Raw genomic sequence first — 16,634 nt, 5'->3', positions numbered from 1 at the left:
CTCCTGGGTTCAAGCGATTCTCCTGCCTCGCCCCACCGAGTAGCTGGGATTACAGGCGCTTGCCACCACACCTGGCTAATTTTGTGAGTGTATGCATGTATGTGTGCGTGTGTGTGTGTGTTTTTAGTAGAGGTGAGGTTTCACCATGTTGGCCAGGCTGGTCTAGAACTCTTGACCTCAGGTGATCCACCCGCCTCGGCCTCCCGAAGTGCTGGGATTACAGGCATGAGCCACCACGCCTGGCCGAGACTGGTCAAATATTAAAGTTGAAACTGTAACAAGTGAAAGTCTCGGCCATGGTGGCTCAGGCCTGTAATCCCAACACTTTCGGAGGCCGAGGCAGGCGCATCACCTGAGGTCAGTAGTTCGCCATCAGCCTGGCCAACATGGTGAAACCCCGTCTCTATTAACAATACAAAAATGAGCTGGGCATGGTGGTGGGTGCCTGGAATCCCAGTAACTCGGGAGGCTAGGGCAGGAGAATCACTTGAACCTGGGAGGCGGAGGTTGCAATGAGCCCAGATTGCGCCACTGCACTCCAGCCTGGGTGACAGAGCAAGAGTCTGTCTCAAAAAATAAAAAAATAAAAATAAATAAATTAAATATAATTAGCCGAGCATAGTGACATGCGCCTGTGGTTCCAACTACTTGGGAGACTGAGGCCAGAGAATCACCTGAGCGTGGGAGACGGAGGCTGCAGTGAGCCATGATTGCACCGCTGCACTCCACTCTAGCCTGGGTGACAGCAAGACCCCGTCTCAAAAAAAAAAAAAAAAAAAAAAAAAAGGCAGGCACGGTGTCTCACGCCTGTAATCCCAGCACTTTGGGAAGCCGAGGTGGGTGGATCACCTGAGGTCAGGAGTTCAAGACCAGCCTGGCCAACACTGGCCAACATAGTGAAATCCTGTCTCTACTAAAATATACAAAAAATTAGCCAGATGTGGTGGCAGGTCCCTATAATCCCAGCTACTCAGGAGGCAGGAGAATCGCTTGAACCCAGGAGGCGGAGGTGGCAGTGAGCCAAGATCACGCCCTTGCACTCCAGCCTGGGCAACAAGAGCGAAACTCTGTCTCAAAAAAAATAAAAAATAAAAGGGAAAGTCTCTTTGACCAGCTTGTCCTTTTCTTTCCTTTTGAAAATCACAGTGATTGTGTCTTACTTTTTTTACTTAAGAGCAAATTATACCTGTTTTCTCCAAGAATCAAGTACCTATCATTGGCCAGGCTTGGTGGCTCACGCCTGTAATCCCAGCACTTTGGGAGGCTGAGACGGGCGGATCATGAGGTCAGGAGATCGAGACCATCCTGGCTAACACGGTGAAACTTCGTCTCTACTAAAAATACAAAAAAAAAAAAAAAAATTAGCCTGGCATGGTGGCAGGTGCCTGTAGTCCCAGCTACTTGGGAGGCTGAGGCAAGAGAATAGCGTGAACCTGGGCAGTGGAGGTTGCAGTGAGCTGAGATCGCGTCACTGCACTCCATCCTGGGCAACAGAGTGAGACTCCGTCTCAAAAAAAATACAAAAAGAAAAAAGAAAATCACAGTGATTGTGTCTTACTTTTTTTACTTAAGAACAAATTATACCTGTTTTCTCTAAGAATCAAGTACCTATCATTTAAAAGTGAAGATGTGGTGGGGTATGGTGGCTCACGCCTGTAATCCCAACATTTTGGGAGGCCAAGGCGGGCAGATTGCTTTAGCCTAGGAGTTTGAAACCAGCCTGGGCAACATGGCAAAGCCCAGTCTCTACAAAAAATACAAAAATTAGCCGAGTGTGGTGGTGGATGCCTGTAATCCAGGTACTTGGGAGGCTGAAGTGGGAGAATCACAAGAGCCTGGATGGTGGAGGTTGCAGTGAGCCAAGATCACACCACTGTCATCCAGCCTGGGTGACAGAGCAAGGTCCTGTCTCAAAATAAATAAAGTTTTGGGAGTCTGATGCGGGTGGACCATTTAAGGTCAGGAGTTTGAGACCAGCCTGGCCAACATGGTGAAACCCCATCTCTACAAAAAATACAAAAATTGGCCAGGTGCAGGGGCTCACGCCTATAATCCCAGCACTTTGGGAGGTTGAGGTGGGTGGATCACCTGAGGTCAGGAGTTCGAGACTAGCCTGGCCAATATGGTGAAACCCCTTCTCACTGGACGCAGAGGCTCATGCATGTAATCCCAGCACTTTGGAAGGCCAAGGCGGGTGGATCATGAGGTCAAGAGATCGAGGCCATCCTGGCCAACATGGTGAAACCCCTTCTCTACTAAAAATAACAAAAATTAGCTGGGCGTGGTGGCATGCACCTGTAATCCCAGCTACTTGGGAGGCTGAGACAGGAGAATTGCTTGAACCCAGGAAGCAGAGGCTGCAGTGAGCTGAGATCACACCACTGCACACCAGCCCAGGTGACAGAGCAAGACTCTGTCTCAAAAAAAAAAAACCAAAAAACAAAAACAAAAATTATCTGGATTTGGTGCCGCATGCCCAGCTACCTGGGAGGCCGAGGCAGGAGAATTGCTTGAATCCAGGAGGTGGAGGTTGCAGTGAGCCGTGAGTATGCCGATGCACTCCAGCCCGGGCAACAGAGCAAAACTTTGTCTCTAAATAAATAAATAAATAAAGTGAAGATGTTAGATATTTTATCACACGACTTTTACTCTTCATCCTCAAATTTCGCTTCCTCAGTTCTGTCTTATCCTATGATATGTGTGTCTGGATGGTCTATTGTAGGTGGCCACAAATTGCCGAGTTTACTTATTTGACATTTTCCTTCTGGGAAGTCGAGCTTTCAACAATGGACTTCAGATGATATTAGAAGACAAGAGAATTTTGAAGGTAAGTATATAAACCGATTCCTGTGCTATTAAGATTAGCAGCCAGGTTCTAATGACTGTTCCCTTCTGATTTTTTAGGTTATCCATGATTGTCGTTGGCTTTCTGATTGCCTCTCTCATCAGTATGGAATTTTGCTGAATAATGTCTTTGACACACAGGTACATGAAGGGAAGCACTGGATTCAAACCATTATATGCAGCTCCTGTAGATAAAAAGGCTCATCTGGTCATCTGATGAGTGAAAGTCTTTTTAAATTTTTTTTTTCGTGCTCCATTTCTGCTCACTTTTCATGTAAAATGTTTGTACAATATGTGAGAACATTTGGTGTACTATAAAAGCACTGCAGAAAAGTTGCTTAAAATTATTTATAAAGATGTTTTCCTCATTTTGCTCCAGAATTTGTCAAATAAAAAGCAAGATTCATACTCCATAGCATTCAGAAACTTGAGCAATTTAGGGATCATTCAGAAGCCTGACATGGGAGACATAGTGTGAGATGAACAATCACATATCTGCCTTTACCACATATGTAACAAGGCAAGCTGACATCTAGCTCAGGGGTACAGGTCATCCTACGTATGCCTCCCCCCAAATCTATGTGGGCCCCAAATAGCCTGAAGTGATATAATTTGTCTGTCATCTAGGGAACCTTAGAGAAATAAATCCCTAGATTCTACTAGCCATTATTGTTGTTGTTATTGTTATTATTATTATTTAGAAGTGGAGTCTTACTGTGTTGCCCAGGCTAGTCTCAAACTCTTGCTCTCAAGCCATCCTCCTGCCTTAGCCACCCAAGTAAAGGCATGAACCTCTACTAGCTCTTAGAGCTGATCTGGGTTTCTGGTTTGACTGCAAGAGCAGTAAAACCACTAGTTTTAATTATGTTTTCTTCAGGTTCTTCTAGTCTTTTAGGTTAATGACAGGAAAGGGAAATCTTGATTATACAAGCTTAGAGCCTTTGGAGAGAAATTGAACTAATGAGTTGGCCAATTATTTTTGAGCAGCAATCTCTAAAAGTTCAATTTTATGTTACTATATTTGGTTCACTTTTTCTGTTTATGTATCTACTCATAATGAATTTGCTGCCATTTCTCACTTACCTGTTCCTTTGTGCCTTCTTTCAGGATGTTTCACTTAGTAGGGATTGCTTTTATGCTTACTCCAAAATCTAATGTAATTGCTGTTTGTTTCCTTGAGGACATTAGGCTTCTTGATTAGATCTTATACATATTGTCTAATGAAGACCTTGGCATATCTGTTCATGTTTTTCTTTTCAGAATTACATAGTCCAAGAAGCAGAATTTTCACTAATTTGTTTTTCTATAACAGTGTATTAGTTTCTTATTGCTGCTGTGACAAATCACCACAAATTTAGTGGCTCAAAACAATGCAAATTTATTATTTTATTGTTTTAGGGGTCAGAAATCTTGAATCATTTTCACTAGGCTAAAGTCAAGGTGTCTTGCAGGGCTGGTTTATTCTAGAGGCTCTTCTGAAGAGAGTGAGTTTTCTTGCCTTTTTCAGCTTCTAGTGGCCACTTGTATTCCTTGGCTTGTAGCCCCTTCCTCCATTTTTGAAGTGCATCACTGTAATCCCTGCTTCCATCATCACATCACCTTCTCCTCTGACTGTAGTAAAATCTCCTTCTGCCTCACTCTTAAAAAAAATCACTTGTCAGGCCGGGCACAGTGGCTCACGCCTGTAGTCCCAGCACTTTGGGAGGCCAAGGCGGGTGGATCATGAGTTCAGGAGATCGAGACCATCCTGGCTAACACGGTGAAACCTCATCTCTACTAAAAATACAAAAAACCAGTCGTGGTGGTGGCGGGCGCCTGTAGTTCCAGCTACTCGGAAGGCTGAGGCAGGAGAATGGTGTGAACCCAGGAAGCAGAGCTTGCAGTGAGCCGAGATCGCACCACTGCACTCCAGCCTGGGTGACAGAGCAAGACTCTGTGCCACAAAAAAAAAAAAAAAAAAAAAAATCACTTGTCATTCCATTTAGGGACTACCTGGGTAATTCAGGATAATCTCATTTCAAAATCCTTAACTTAATCCCAGCTGCAAAGTCCCGTTTGCATGTAAGATAACATTCACAGGTTCCACTGCTTGTGAAGTAGTTATCTTTGGGGGCCGTTGGCCAGCCTACCACACATAGATAAATACTTTTAATTATTTATTTTATTAGGTTTTCTTATAAAATTTTCCTGGTTACCAGTAGATAATAAAAGTAATTTTTTTTTTTTTTTTTTTTTTTTTGAGACAAGGTCTGGCTCTGTTGCCCAGGCTGGAGTGCAGTGGCATGATCATAGCTCTCTGCTAGTGTGGCCTCAAAGTCCTGGGCTCAAGCTGTCCTCCTACTTCAGCCTCCCAAGTAGCTGGGACTACAGGCACACACCACCATGCCTGGCTGATTTTTGATTTGGTTTTAATGTATGGGATCTCTCTATGTTGTCCAGGCTGGTCTTGAACTCCCGACCTCAAACAGTCCTCTAGCCTTGGCTTCCCAAAGTGCTGGAATTACAGGTGTGAGCCAACATGCCAGGCCCATTTGTTTTCCCCCCAGAAACAGAGTCTCACTATGTTGCCCATGCTGGCCCCAAACTCCTGAGCTCAAGAGATCCTCCTGGTTCAGCTCCCAACTCGCTGGGACTATAGGAATGCATTCTCAGCCCACTAAAAATAATTCTTGAATTTTATCTTCCTTTCTTCATTCCCTAAAGGGTAACAAAGACTAATAAACAACCATAAGGCAGGCAGGTATTATACAACAAGGAGAAAAAAATAAAACATTAGGTGCAGTGGCTCACGCCTGTAATCCCAAGACTTTGGGAGGCGGAGACAGGAGGATTGCTTGAGCCCAGGAATTTGAGATCAGCCTGAACAATGTAGCGAGACCCTGTCTCTACAAAAAATTTTAAGAATACTAGCCAGGCATAGTGGGATGTGCCTGTAGTCCTAGCTACTTGGAGGCTGAGGTGGGAGGATCCCTTGAACCTGGAAGATTGAGGCTGCAATGAGCCATAATTGTGGCATCGTACTCCATCCTGGGAGATAGAGCAAGACCCTATATCAAAAAAGAAAAAAAAAAAAAAAGGCCTGGCACAGTAGTTCATGCCTGTAATCCCAAGACTTTGGGAACCCAAGGTGGGCGGATCACAAGGTCAAGAGATCGAGACTATCCTGGCCAACATGGTGAAACCCTGGTAAAAATACAAAAATTATCCAGGCATGGTGGCGTACACCTGTAATCACAGCTACTCAGGAGGCTGAGGCAGGATAATTGCTTGAATCCAGGAGGTGGAGGTTGCAGTGAGCTGAGATCGCACCATTGCATTCCGGCTCTGAGCGACAGAGGAAGACCCGTCTCAGGAAAAGAAAAAAGAAAGTAGATAAGAACACAGTAAAGTTGGGTTGCTGGGTGTGATGGCTTGTACCTGTAGTCATGGTTACTATGGAGGCTGAGGTGGGAGGATTGCTTGAGCTAAGGAGTTTTGTACTGTAGGGCGCTGTGCTGATTGGATGCCTGTACTAAGATTGGCATCAATGTGGTGACCTCCCAGGAGCAGGGAAAACCACCAGGTTGCCTAAGTAAGGGTGAACGAGCCCAGGTCAGACATGGAACAGGTCAGAACCCCTGTGCTCATCAGTAGTGGAATCCTGCCTGTGAATAGCCACTGCACTCCAGCCTGGACAACATAGCAAGACCCTGCCTCTAAAAAAAAAAGTTGAAAATTAGCCAGGCGTCATAGCTTGCACCTGTAGTCCCAGCTACTTGGGAAGCTGAGGCAGGAAAATCACTTAAACCTGGAAGGTGGGGGTTGCAGTGAGCTGAGATCACACCACTGCACTCCAGCCTGGGTGACAGAGCAAGACTCCACCTCAAAAAAAAAAAAAAAAAAAAGAAAAAAAAAAGAAATTGAGCTTTTATTCTGGTTTTTTTCCCCCCATTTTTCAGAATAAGTTGACTGAACAACTTTAAATTTCCTGATGACATGGTCTATTGTGTGGGTCCTTGGGGAAAATGTTATTTAGACATTTCTCTAAATATATTTCTGGCATGAGATAGCTCTCTGTATATATTCAACTACTCTGTCTTTTTAAAATACCACAGGTAGCAGATGTACTTCAGTTTTCCATGGAAACGGGTGGCTATCTTCCAAACTGCATCACTACTTTGCAGGAGACTTTAATTAAACACCTTAAAGTAGCCCCTAAATATCTCTCCTTTCTAGAAAAGAGACAAAAACTGATTCAGGTGAGTGTTAAAGGATGTCGTGTATGACATTATCTTTTTTTCAAGTGTTTTCTGAGCGGTATTATCAGCCTGTTATACAGAAAAATGACAGCTGCCATGTAATCATATGAACATTGCCAAAATCTTAACTGTGCCAAATGGGAACAGTTTATATCTGGTCTCAAGTGGATAAAAGCCAGGATCCAGATTTGCTGGCTATCAATTAAAAAGCACTCTTAGGCCGGGCTCAGTGGCTCACGCCTGTAATCCCAGCACTTTGGGAGGCTGAGGTGGGCGGATCACCTGAGGTCAGGAGTTCAAGACCAGCCTGACTAACATGGTGAAATCTCATCTCTACTAAAAATACAAAAATTAACTGGGCATGGTGGCAGGCATCTGTAATCTCAGCCACTCGGGAGGCTGAGGCAGGAGTTGGGGGCGGAGGCAGCGGACATTGCAGTGAGCTGAGATCGTGCCACTGCACTCCAGCCTGGGCAACACAGTGAGACTCCGTCTCAAAAAACAATAAATAAATAAATCAAATAAGCACTTTTAAATAAATTTTCTAGCTGGGACAAGGGGGAAATTTTTGTGAGAATTTGGATCAAGGCAATGGAACAAAAATCACCCTAGTTATTTCTCCCAAAGTAAAGTAAATTTTCTTTAGCTTCTGACATCCTTGCATGCCAAACTTAGGGCCTAATTGTATTGGCTGCAGTTCCGTTCACATTATCAAGTTTGCTGCCTCTGGCTTTGAGAAGTCTTGATTGACCAACCTCTACTCCTCTCTTTCCCTGTTACACACACACTGGTAATGTAGGGGTATGTGTGCAAAGCACGTGTATGCTCAAAGGCTATCAAAGTGTGAAAGTAGAAGAAAACAACAGTGTCTTAAATTAAGCAGCACTTTAAACAGTTCTTTTCTTGAGTCTCACTCTGTCACCAGGCTGGAGTGCCGTGGGGCGATCTCAGCTCACGGCAACCTCTGCCTCCCAGGTTAAAGCGATTCTCCTGTCTCAGCCTCCTGAGTAGCTGAGACTACAGGCACGCGCCACCACACCTGGCTAATTTTTGCATTTTTAGTAGAGATGGAGTTTCACCATGTTAGCCAGGATGGTCTCTATGTCTTGACCTTGTGATCCACCCATCTCAGACTCCCAAAGTGCTGGGATTACAGGCATGAGCCACTGCGCCTGGCCTTAAACAGTTATTTTCTTTAAAATTTTGCTTACTATTCAGCGGAAACTGTTTTATTGTCTCCAGGAAAATCCAGAAGTATGGTTCATCCGACCTGTGTCACCCTCTCTACTGAAAATTTTGGCCCTGGAAGCTACCTACCTGTTACCCCTTCGCTTGGCACTCCTAGATGAGATGATGTCTGACCTAACCACCCTGGTGGATGGTTACCTAAACATGTATCGCGAAGGGTCTGCAGACCGGCTTGGAGGCACCGAGGTAGGTGCAGCTGTCTGTCTTCAGGACCTCCTTTCTGCCTTCTTCTCAAGGAAGGCAGACACAGTGACACCCTTTCTTCATAGCTGCAATAGTTTTTATGGGGTCAACTTGGTGATAAATACTCTTGAAGGGGCAACAGCTTGGGCATGATCCATTCCCTCAACTTTTTATAATATTAAGTTAGGTTTCTAGGAAATATTTCTGTCTACGAATGGGTAAGTTTAATATTTCCATGTTTTTATTTTATTTTATTTTATTTTATTTTATTTATTTATTTTTTTGAGACGGAGTCTCACTCTGTCACCCAGGCTGGAGTACAATGACGTGATCTCAGCTCACTGAAAACTCCACCTCTTGGGTTCCAGCAATTCTCCTGCCTCAGCCTCCTGAGTAGCTGGGATTACAGGCACCTGCCACCACGCCTGGCTAAGTTTTGTATTTTTAGTAGAGACAGGGTTTCACCATGTTGGCCAGGCTGTTCTCAAACTCCTGACCTTGTGATACGCCCACCTTGGCCTCCCAAAGTGCTGGGATTACAGGTGTGAGCCACCACACCCAGCCTATTTTTATTTTTTGAGATGCAGTCTCGCTCTGTCACCCAGCCTGGAATGCAGTGGTATGATCTCAGCTCACTGTAGCCTCAGCCTCCCGGGTTCAAGGAATTCTCCTGCCTCAGCCTCCTGAGTAGCTAGGATTACAGGCACCTGCCACCATGCCCGGCTAATTTTTGTATGTTTAGTAGAGACAGGGTTTTACCATGTTGGCCAGACTGGTCTTGAACTCCTGACCTTAGGTGATTAGCCTGCCTCGGCCCCCCAAAGTGCTGGGATTACAGGCATAAGCCACCATGCCTGGCCTCCATATTTATTCTTTTTTTTTTTTTTGAGATGGAGTCTTGCTCTGTCGCCCAGGCTGGAGTGCAGTGGCACAATCTTGGCTCACTGCAAGCTCTGCCTCCCGGGTTCAGCCATTTTCCTGTCTCAGCCTCCCAAGTAGCTGGGACTACAGGTGCCCACCACCGCGCCTACCTAATTTTTTTTTTTTTTTTTGTATTTTTTAGTAGAGATGGGGTTTCACCGTGGGCTCAATCTCCTGACCTTGTGATCTGCCCACCTCTGCCTCCCAAAGTGCTGAGATTACAGGCATGAGCCACCGCGCCCGGCCACCCATATTTATTCTTATGCAGCAGAGAGATATAAAAAACTATAGGTCTGAGGTCAGGAGTTTGAGACCAGCCTGGCCAACATGATGAAATCCCATCTCTACTAAAAATACAAAAAATGAACCAGGTGTGGTGCCACATGCCTGTAATCCCAGCTACTCGGGAGGCTGAGGCAGGAGAACAGCTTGAACCCGGGAGGTGGAGGTTGCAGTGAGCTGAGATCACACCACTGTATTCCAGCCTGGGTGACAGAGCAAGACTCTGTCTCAAAAAAAAAAGAAAAGAAAAGAAAAGAAAAAAAAGGAAAAGCTTAAACTATTAAACTGAAAATTGCAATCATTTTTCAAGCATACTATGAATATTAACAATGATCGTCTCAAAAAAAAAGGGCCGGGGCCGGCTTCGGTGGCTCACGCCTGTAATCCCAGCACTTTGGGAGGCCAAGGCTGATGATCACCTGAGGTCAAGAGTTTGAAATAAGCCTGGCAAACGTGGTGAAACCCCATCTCTACAAAAAATACAAAAATTAGCTGGGCATGGTCGTGGGCACCTGTAGTCCCAGCTACTTGGGAGACTGAGGCAGGAGAATCGTTTGAACCCAGGAGGTGGGGGTTGCAGTGAGCCGAAATTCTGCCGCTGCACTCCAGCCTGGGTGACCAGCAGAAACACTGTCTGAAAAAGAAAAGAAAATAAATGAGAGGAAAGGGAAGGGGAGGGGAGGGGAGGAGAGTGGAGGGGGAAAGGGGAGGGGGAGGAAGGGAGAGAAGGGGAGGGGGAGGAAGAGGGAGAGGGAGGAAGAGAGGGGTGAGGGGAGGGGGAGGGAAAGGGAGAGGGAGGAGGAGGAGGGGAGGGAGACTATAGACCAGGATTTGGCAAACTGTAGCCTGCTGGCCAAATCTGGCCTGCAGACTCTTTTCTCCAGCTCATGAGCTAAGAACAAATTTTATATTTTTAAACGATTGTTTAGAAAAAAAAGTAGTAGAAGTAGTTATGAGACTCTGGCTCACAAAGCCTAAAATATTTGCTGTTTTGTCCTTTACAGGAAAAGTTTGCCAGTTGCCGCTATAAACCAATCTTACTTATGAATATTGATATAAAATCTTAAAATGATAGCTTTTTTTTTTTTCTTTGTTTTGAGATGGGGTTTTGCTCTTGTTGCCCAGGCTGGAGTGCAGTGGCATGATAGCGGCTTACTACAACCTCCGCCTCCTGGGTTCAAGTGATTCTCCTGCCTCAGCCTCCCGAGTAGCTGGGATTACAGGCATGCGCTACCACGCCTGGCTAATTTTGTATTTTTAGTAGAGATGGGGTTTCTCCATGTTGGTCAGACTGGTCTCGAACTCCTGACCTCAGATGATCCACCCTCCTTGGCCATCCAAGATGCTAGGATTACAGGCGTGAGCCACTGCGCCCAGCCTAATACTAGCATTTTTTATATGAACCCTATATATGTTATTATTTTTAATGTGTCACTGGATTCTAGTTGTAAGCAAGGTTCAGTGTGACAAGATTCTCCATTTCAGTAGAGCCAAGAAAGTCTTATGATTATCTTATAAATGCTGAAAAATTGTAATATTCTACATGCATTATTGGTCACAGTTGGAATAGATGGTAACTTTCCTAACCCAATAAAACATATACAGTCATCTCTCAGTATCTGTGGGGGATTGGTTCCAGGATCCCCCGTGGATTCCAAAACCCATGATGCTCAAGTCCCTTATGTGAAATGTAAGGATGATTATATGAACATATGGATGAGCCGGGCGTGGTGGCTCACGCCTGTAATCCCAGCACTTTGGGAGGCCAAGGCGGGCAGATACCTTGAGCACGGGAGTTTGAGAACAGACTGGCCAACATGGTGAAACCCTGTCTCTACTAATAATACAAAAACTAGCTGGGCATGGTGGTGCATGCCTGTAATCCCAGCTACTCGGGAGGCTGAGGTAGGAGAATCGCTTGAACCCAGGAGGTGGAGGTTGCAGTGAGCCAAGAATGCACCATTGTACTCCAGCCTGGGTGACAAGAGCAAAACTCCATCTCCTAAAAAAAAAGAAAGAAATGTATGGATGAAATGTATGTCCCTTATATGAAATGTAAGGATGATTTAAAGTATAGGGGAGGATATGTATAGGTTATATGGAAAAGTACAGCAGCATTTTTTCGTTTTTCACTATCATATCTTCCCCTATACTTTAAATCATTCTTAGATTACTTATAATAGCTAATACAATGTAAATGCTATGTAAATAGTTGTCATATTGCATTGTTTAGGGAATAATGAAATGAAAAAACAAGTTTGTACATAATTATTTCAAATGCAGCCATCCTTTTTTTTTGAGACAGAGTCTTGCTCTGTCACCCAGGCTGGAGTGCAGTGGTATAGTCTTGGCTCATTACAACCTCCACCTCCTGAGTTCAAGTGATTCTCCTCCCTCAGCCTCCTGAGTAGCTGAGATTACAAGCATGTGCTACCACGCTCAGCTAATTTTTGTATTTTTAGTAGAGATGGGATTTGGCCATGTTGGTCAGGCTGGTCTGGAACTCCTGACCTCAAGTGATCCGCCCACCTCAGCCTCCCAAAGTGCTGGGATTACAGGTGTGAGCCACTTTTTCCTGACTATTGGAATCTACAATTGGTTGAATCCATGGATGCAGAACCCATAGATATGGAAAGTATCTCAAGAGAGAAGACTACACATTTGTTTGAGAACACTAATATCAGGAATAGTACAAAAATTGTGACTCTCACCACTATTTTAGCATTTTTGAAGCTATTAGCCAGTGAAATTAGAAAATAAAATGTGAGCTACGAAAATCGAAAAAAGGAATCGGAATTATGACTTGCCAGTTATACAACTAAAAACTGAAAAGGAACAACTGAAAAAGACTACCACAAACAAGCCAATTTATAAAGTGCCTGGGTACAAGTGTAATAATTACTAGCTTTTTGATATCCATATAAGCAGCTAAAAAAATATAATCGGAGGCCAGGTGTGGTGGCTCATGCCTATAATCCCAGCACTGAGGTGGGAGGATCGCTTGAGCCCAGGGGTTCAAGACCAGCCTGGCCAGCGTAGTGAAACCCTGTCTCTACAAAAAAATTAAAAATTAGCCAGGCGTGGTGGCACACACCTGAAGTTCCAGCTACTCTGAGTGGTGGAGGCTGAGGTGGGAGGATTGCTTGAGCCCAGGAGGTGGAGATTGCAGTAAACCATGATCACACCACTGTACTTCAGCCTGGGTGACAGAACAAGGCCCTGTCTCAAAAAAAAAAAAAAAAAAAAAAACACACAAAAATTAGCAAGGTGTGGTGGCATGCACCTGTGCTTCCAGCTACTCAGGAGGCTGAGGCAGGAGGATCACTAAAGGCCAGGAGTTAGAGGTTACAGTGAGCCATGATTGCACCATTGCACTCCAGCCTAGGCAACAGAGCAAGACACTGTCTAAAAAAAAAAAAAAACTCCCCAAAACCTGAAAGAGTTAACAAAATAAAAATTTGTAGGAAAATAAAAATGTAATCCAATGAAAAAAATATATGTATATGATCAGGTAGACTATCTTTGGGAGATAACACAAGAAACTGCTCTAAGAAGATGTACCTGGTAAGACAGCTGAGGCCAGGTTGGAAGGGAGACTAACTTTTTCTGTATAATCTTTTTACATGCATGCACACACAAACAGACACACAGCCCTATGGATTCATTCCCTTTACAAAATATTGAAATTACTGGAAAAATGATACTACTATAATTGAAGACACCAGAGGGTGCTATATGAACACATTTGAATAGACTCTCATTTACCAATTACCATTTGGTACAACAGAAGTGATTTCAGGCCAGGCACGGCGGCTCGCGACTGTAATCCCAGCATTTTGGGAGGCCAAGGCAGGCCGGCTGATCATGAGGTCAGGAGATGGAGACCATCCTGGCTAACATGGTGAAACCCCATCTCTACTAAAATACAAAATTTACCTGGGCATGGCTGGGTGCGGCGGCTCACGCCTGTAATCCCAGCACTTTGGGAGGCCAGGTGGATCACGAGGTCAGGAGATCGAGACCATCCTGGCTAATGCAGTGAAACCCCGTCTCTACTAAAAAAAAAAAAAAAAAATTAGCTGGGCGTGGTGGCAGGCGCCTATAGTCCCAGCTACTTGGAAGGCTGAGGCAGGAGAATGGCCTGAACCCAGGAGGCGTATCTTGCAGTGAGCCCAGATCTCACCAGTGCACTTCAGCCTGGGCAACAGAGGGAGACTCCGTCTCAAAAAAAAAAAAAATGACCTGGGCAGGGTGGCGCATGCCTCTAATCCTAGCTGCTTGAGAAGCTGAGGCAGGAGAATTGCTTGAACCAGGGAATCAGAGGTGGCCGTGAGCTGAGATCACCCCACTGCACTCCAGTCTGGTGACAGAGTGACACTCTGTCTCAAAAAAAAAAAAAAAAAAGGCCGGGCGCGGTGGCTCAAGCCTGTAATCCCAGCACTTTGGGAGGCCGAGACGGGCGGATCACGAGGTCAGGAGATCGAGAACATCCTGGCTAACACTGTGAAACCCCGTCTCTACTAAAAAAAATACAAAAAAACTAGCCGGGCGAGATGGCGGGCGCCTGTAGTCCCAGCTACTCGGGAGGCTGAGGCAGGAGAATGGCGTGAACCTAGGGAGGCAGAGCTTGCAGTGAGCTGAGATCTGGCCACTGCACTCCAGCCCGGGCGACAGAGCGAGACTCCGTCTCAAAAAAAAAACAAAAAACAAACAAACAAAAAAAAAGAAGTGATTTTAAGTACCAAATTCAGAAGTTTAGTTATAATAAACTTGTGTTTGCTTTCTCTTCTTAGCGTACATGTATGGAGCTGCCAGAGGAACTGCTTCAACTCAAGGACTTCCAGAAGCAGCGCAGGGAGAAAGCTGCAAGAGAATACAGGGTGAATGCACAGGGACTCCTAATAAGGACAGTGCTACAGCCAAAGAAATTAGTGATAGAGACAGCAGGGAAAGAGGAGAAAGTCAAAGGCTTCTTATTTGGTAAAAATTTTAGGATAGATAAAGCTCCAAGTTTTACATCTCAAGACTTTCATGGGGATGTGAATTTACTGAAAGAAGAATCTTTGAATAAACAAGCTACAAAGCCTCAGCATCTGCCTCCCATAGAGGAAGGGGAAACCAGTGAGGATTCCAGTAACAAACTCATTTGCTCTGAGTCAAAGGGGTCAGAGGACCAGAGAATAACTCAGAAAGAACACTTTATGACACCCAAACATGAGTTGCAGGCAAGTTTATCTTTGAAAGAGGAGATAGAACAGTTATTGATGGTGGAAAACAAGGAAGATTTAAAATGCACAAAACAGGCTGTTTCAATGTCTTCCTTTCCTCAGGAAACCAGAGTGTCTCCAAGTGACACCTTTTATCCTATAAGAGATGCTGTGCTTTCCACACTCCCTCCTTGTCCAGGCTTGGAGAAGATTGATTCCTGGATAAATCCTTTTCTAACTCTGCCTTAGAGATGTGCAGTTTGTTCTTAAGGCCATGCAGGTGGCTTATTTCCTTTGCCATCAGGGCCTTCCACAGTGCCCACGTTCCTCATGTTGTAAATTTAGTAATGCTTCAGTCACAGGGGAAAATTATATCCTCTTGCTTACTCCTGTGTTGCTGGTATGCAGAGAATGAGAATGAATAAGTTAAATGATGGAAGAAGTATAATTTCTGATTATGTCACTGTGTAGAAATGTTCTCAGTGACCAGAGTGCGTTATTTCTCATAATTTGGGTTTAGAGGATTTGAAGAAAGGAAAAATCTTGGGCTTAGTGTCAGGAAGACTCCATCATTTTCAAATTTTGTTTTGCTTCTTGACTTTCAGATTCCTTTGAAGGGAGCTGGTAAAACTATTAATGATCCATTTTAAAAATTGGTACCTGATAATTTTACCAGTACTTTTTTCTTTTTTATTTATTTATTTGTTTTATTTATTTATTTATTTTTACCGCTCCTTGTGGAGCAGGGCTACATCATAGGCAGTGTGCCTGGAGTAGCCACTTTTTTCCTTTTTAAAATATATTATTAACTTTATGTTTGAATGTTGTATGTTTTGTCTGTCTCTTAGGCAAATAGTTAATATTATATGAATCAATAATTTAATTTTTGTTTTATTTATTTATTTATTTTTTGATGGAGTCTCGCTCTGTCGCCCAGGCTGGAGTGCAGTGGTATGATCTCTGCTCACTGCAACCTCCGCCTCCTGGGTTCAAGTGATTCTCCTGCCTCAGACCCCCAGTAGCTGGGATTACAGGTGCCCGCCACCACGCCCGGTTAATTTTTGTATTTTTAGTAGAGACAGGGTTTTACCATGTTGGCCAGGCTGGTCTCCAACTCCTGACTGACCTCGTGGTCCACCCACCTTGGCCTTCCAAAGTGCTGGGATGACAGGTATGAATCACCGTGCCCAGCCATTATCTTTATTTTAATTTGTTTTTATTTCCTTTACTTTTAGCTGGTTTTGTCCATTTTCCTAACAAAGCAGGAACCCTGGGTTTCTTTTTAGTCTGACTGTTGTATAAACTTGAAGTCTGACTCCATTCTATTTGCCTGGAGTTAGTATACTTTCTTAGGGTGAAAGGAAGGCAGCTTGTATTGAGCCTTTTAAAGTATTGAATGCTTGCAAATTGCTCACATTCTTTTGTGTAAAATAACCAATAAACCTGTTTTGGCGTATTCTACTTAAAAAGAACAATCTCTCACTTTTCTTAATTGGGTCAGGGTGGAAAGAAATGTCTGGATTTCTAGGTCCAGAGTCCAGTTTATAAATCTGTGATTCAACTCTTATTCTTTTTTTTTTTTTGAGACGGAGTCTTGCTCTGTCACCCAGGCTGGAGTGCTGTGGCCGGATCTCAGCTCACTGCAAGCTCCGCCTCCCAGGTTCACGCCATTCTCCTGCCTCAGCCTCCCGGGTAGCTGGGACTACAGGCG

At 44.3% G+C, this 16,634-nt stretch overlaps 1 protein-coding gene across 1 annotated transcript in view; it reads left to right on the top strand.

Moving 5' to 3' along the window:
* EXD1 (exonuclease 3'-5' domain containing 1) overlaps positions 1-16,392 on the top strand; it is a 46,477-nt gene extending 30,085 nt beyond the window's left edge. Inside the window, exons 8-12 of the mRNA XM_010369041.2 lie at positions 2,723-2,827; positions 2,905-2,985; positions 6,939-7,082; positions 8,325-8,516; positions 14,510-16,392. Of these exons, the coding sequence (XP_010367343.2) occupies positions 2,723-2,827; positions 2,905-2,985; positions 6,939-7,082; positions 8,325-8,516; positions 14,510-15,172 (1,185 nt within the window). The 3' untranslated portion in view covers positions 15,173-16,392. The remainder of the gene's footprint in view (positions 1-2,722; positions 2,828-2,904; positions 2,986-6,938; positions 7,083-8,324; positions 8,517-14,509) is intronic.
* Positions 16,393-16,634: the final 242 nt, after the last annotated feature.

Source organism: Rhinopithecus roxellana, chromosome 17, assembly GCF_007565055.1.
Source record: "Rhinopithecus roxellana isolate Shanxi Qingling chromosome 17, ASM756505v1, whole genome shotgun sequence".
Lineage (NCBI taxonomy): Eukaryota > Metazoa > Chordata > Mammalia > Primates > Cercopithecidae > Rhinopithecus > Rhinopithecus roxellana.
Note: the sequence above shows the minus strand (reverse complement) of the source record. Positions and strands in the feature narration are given on the sequence as shown.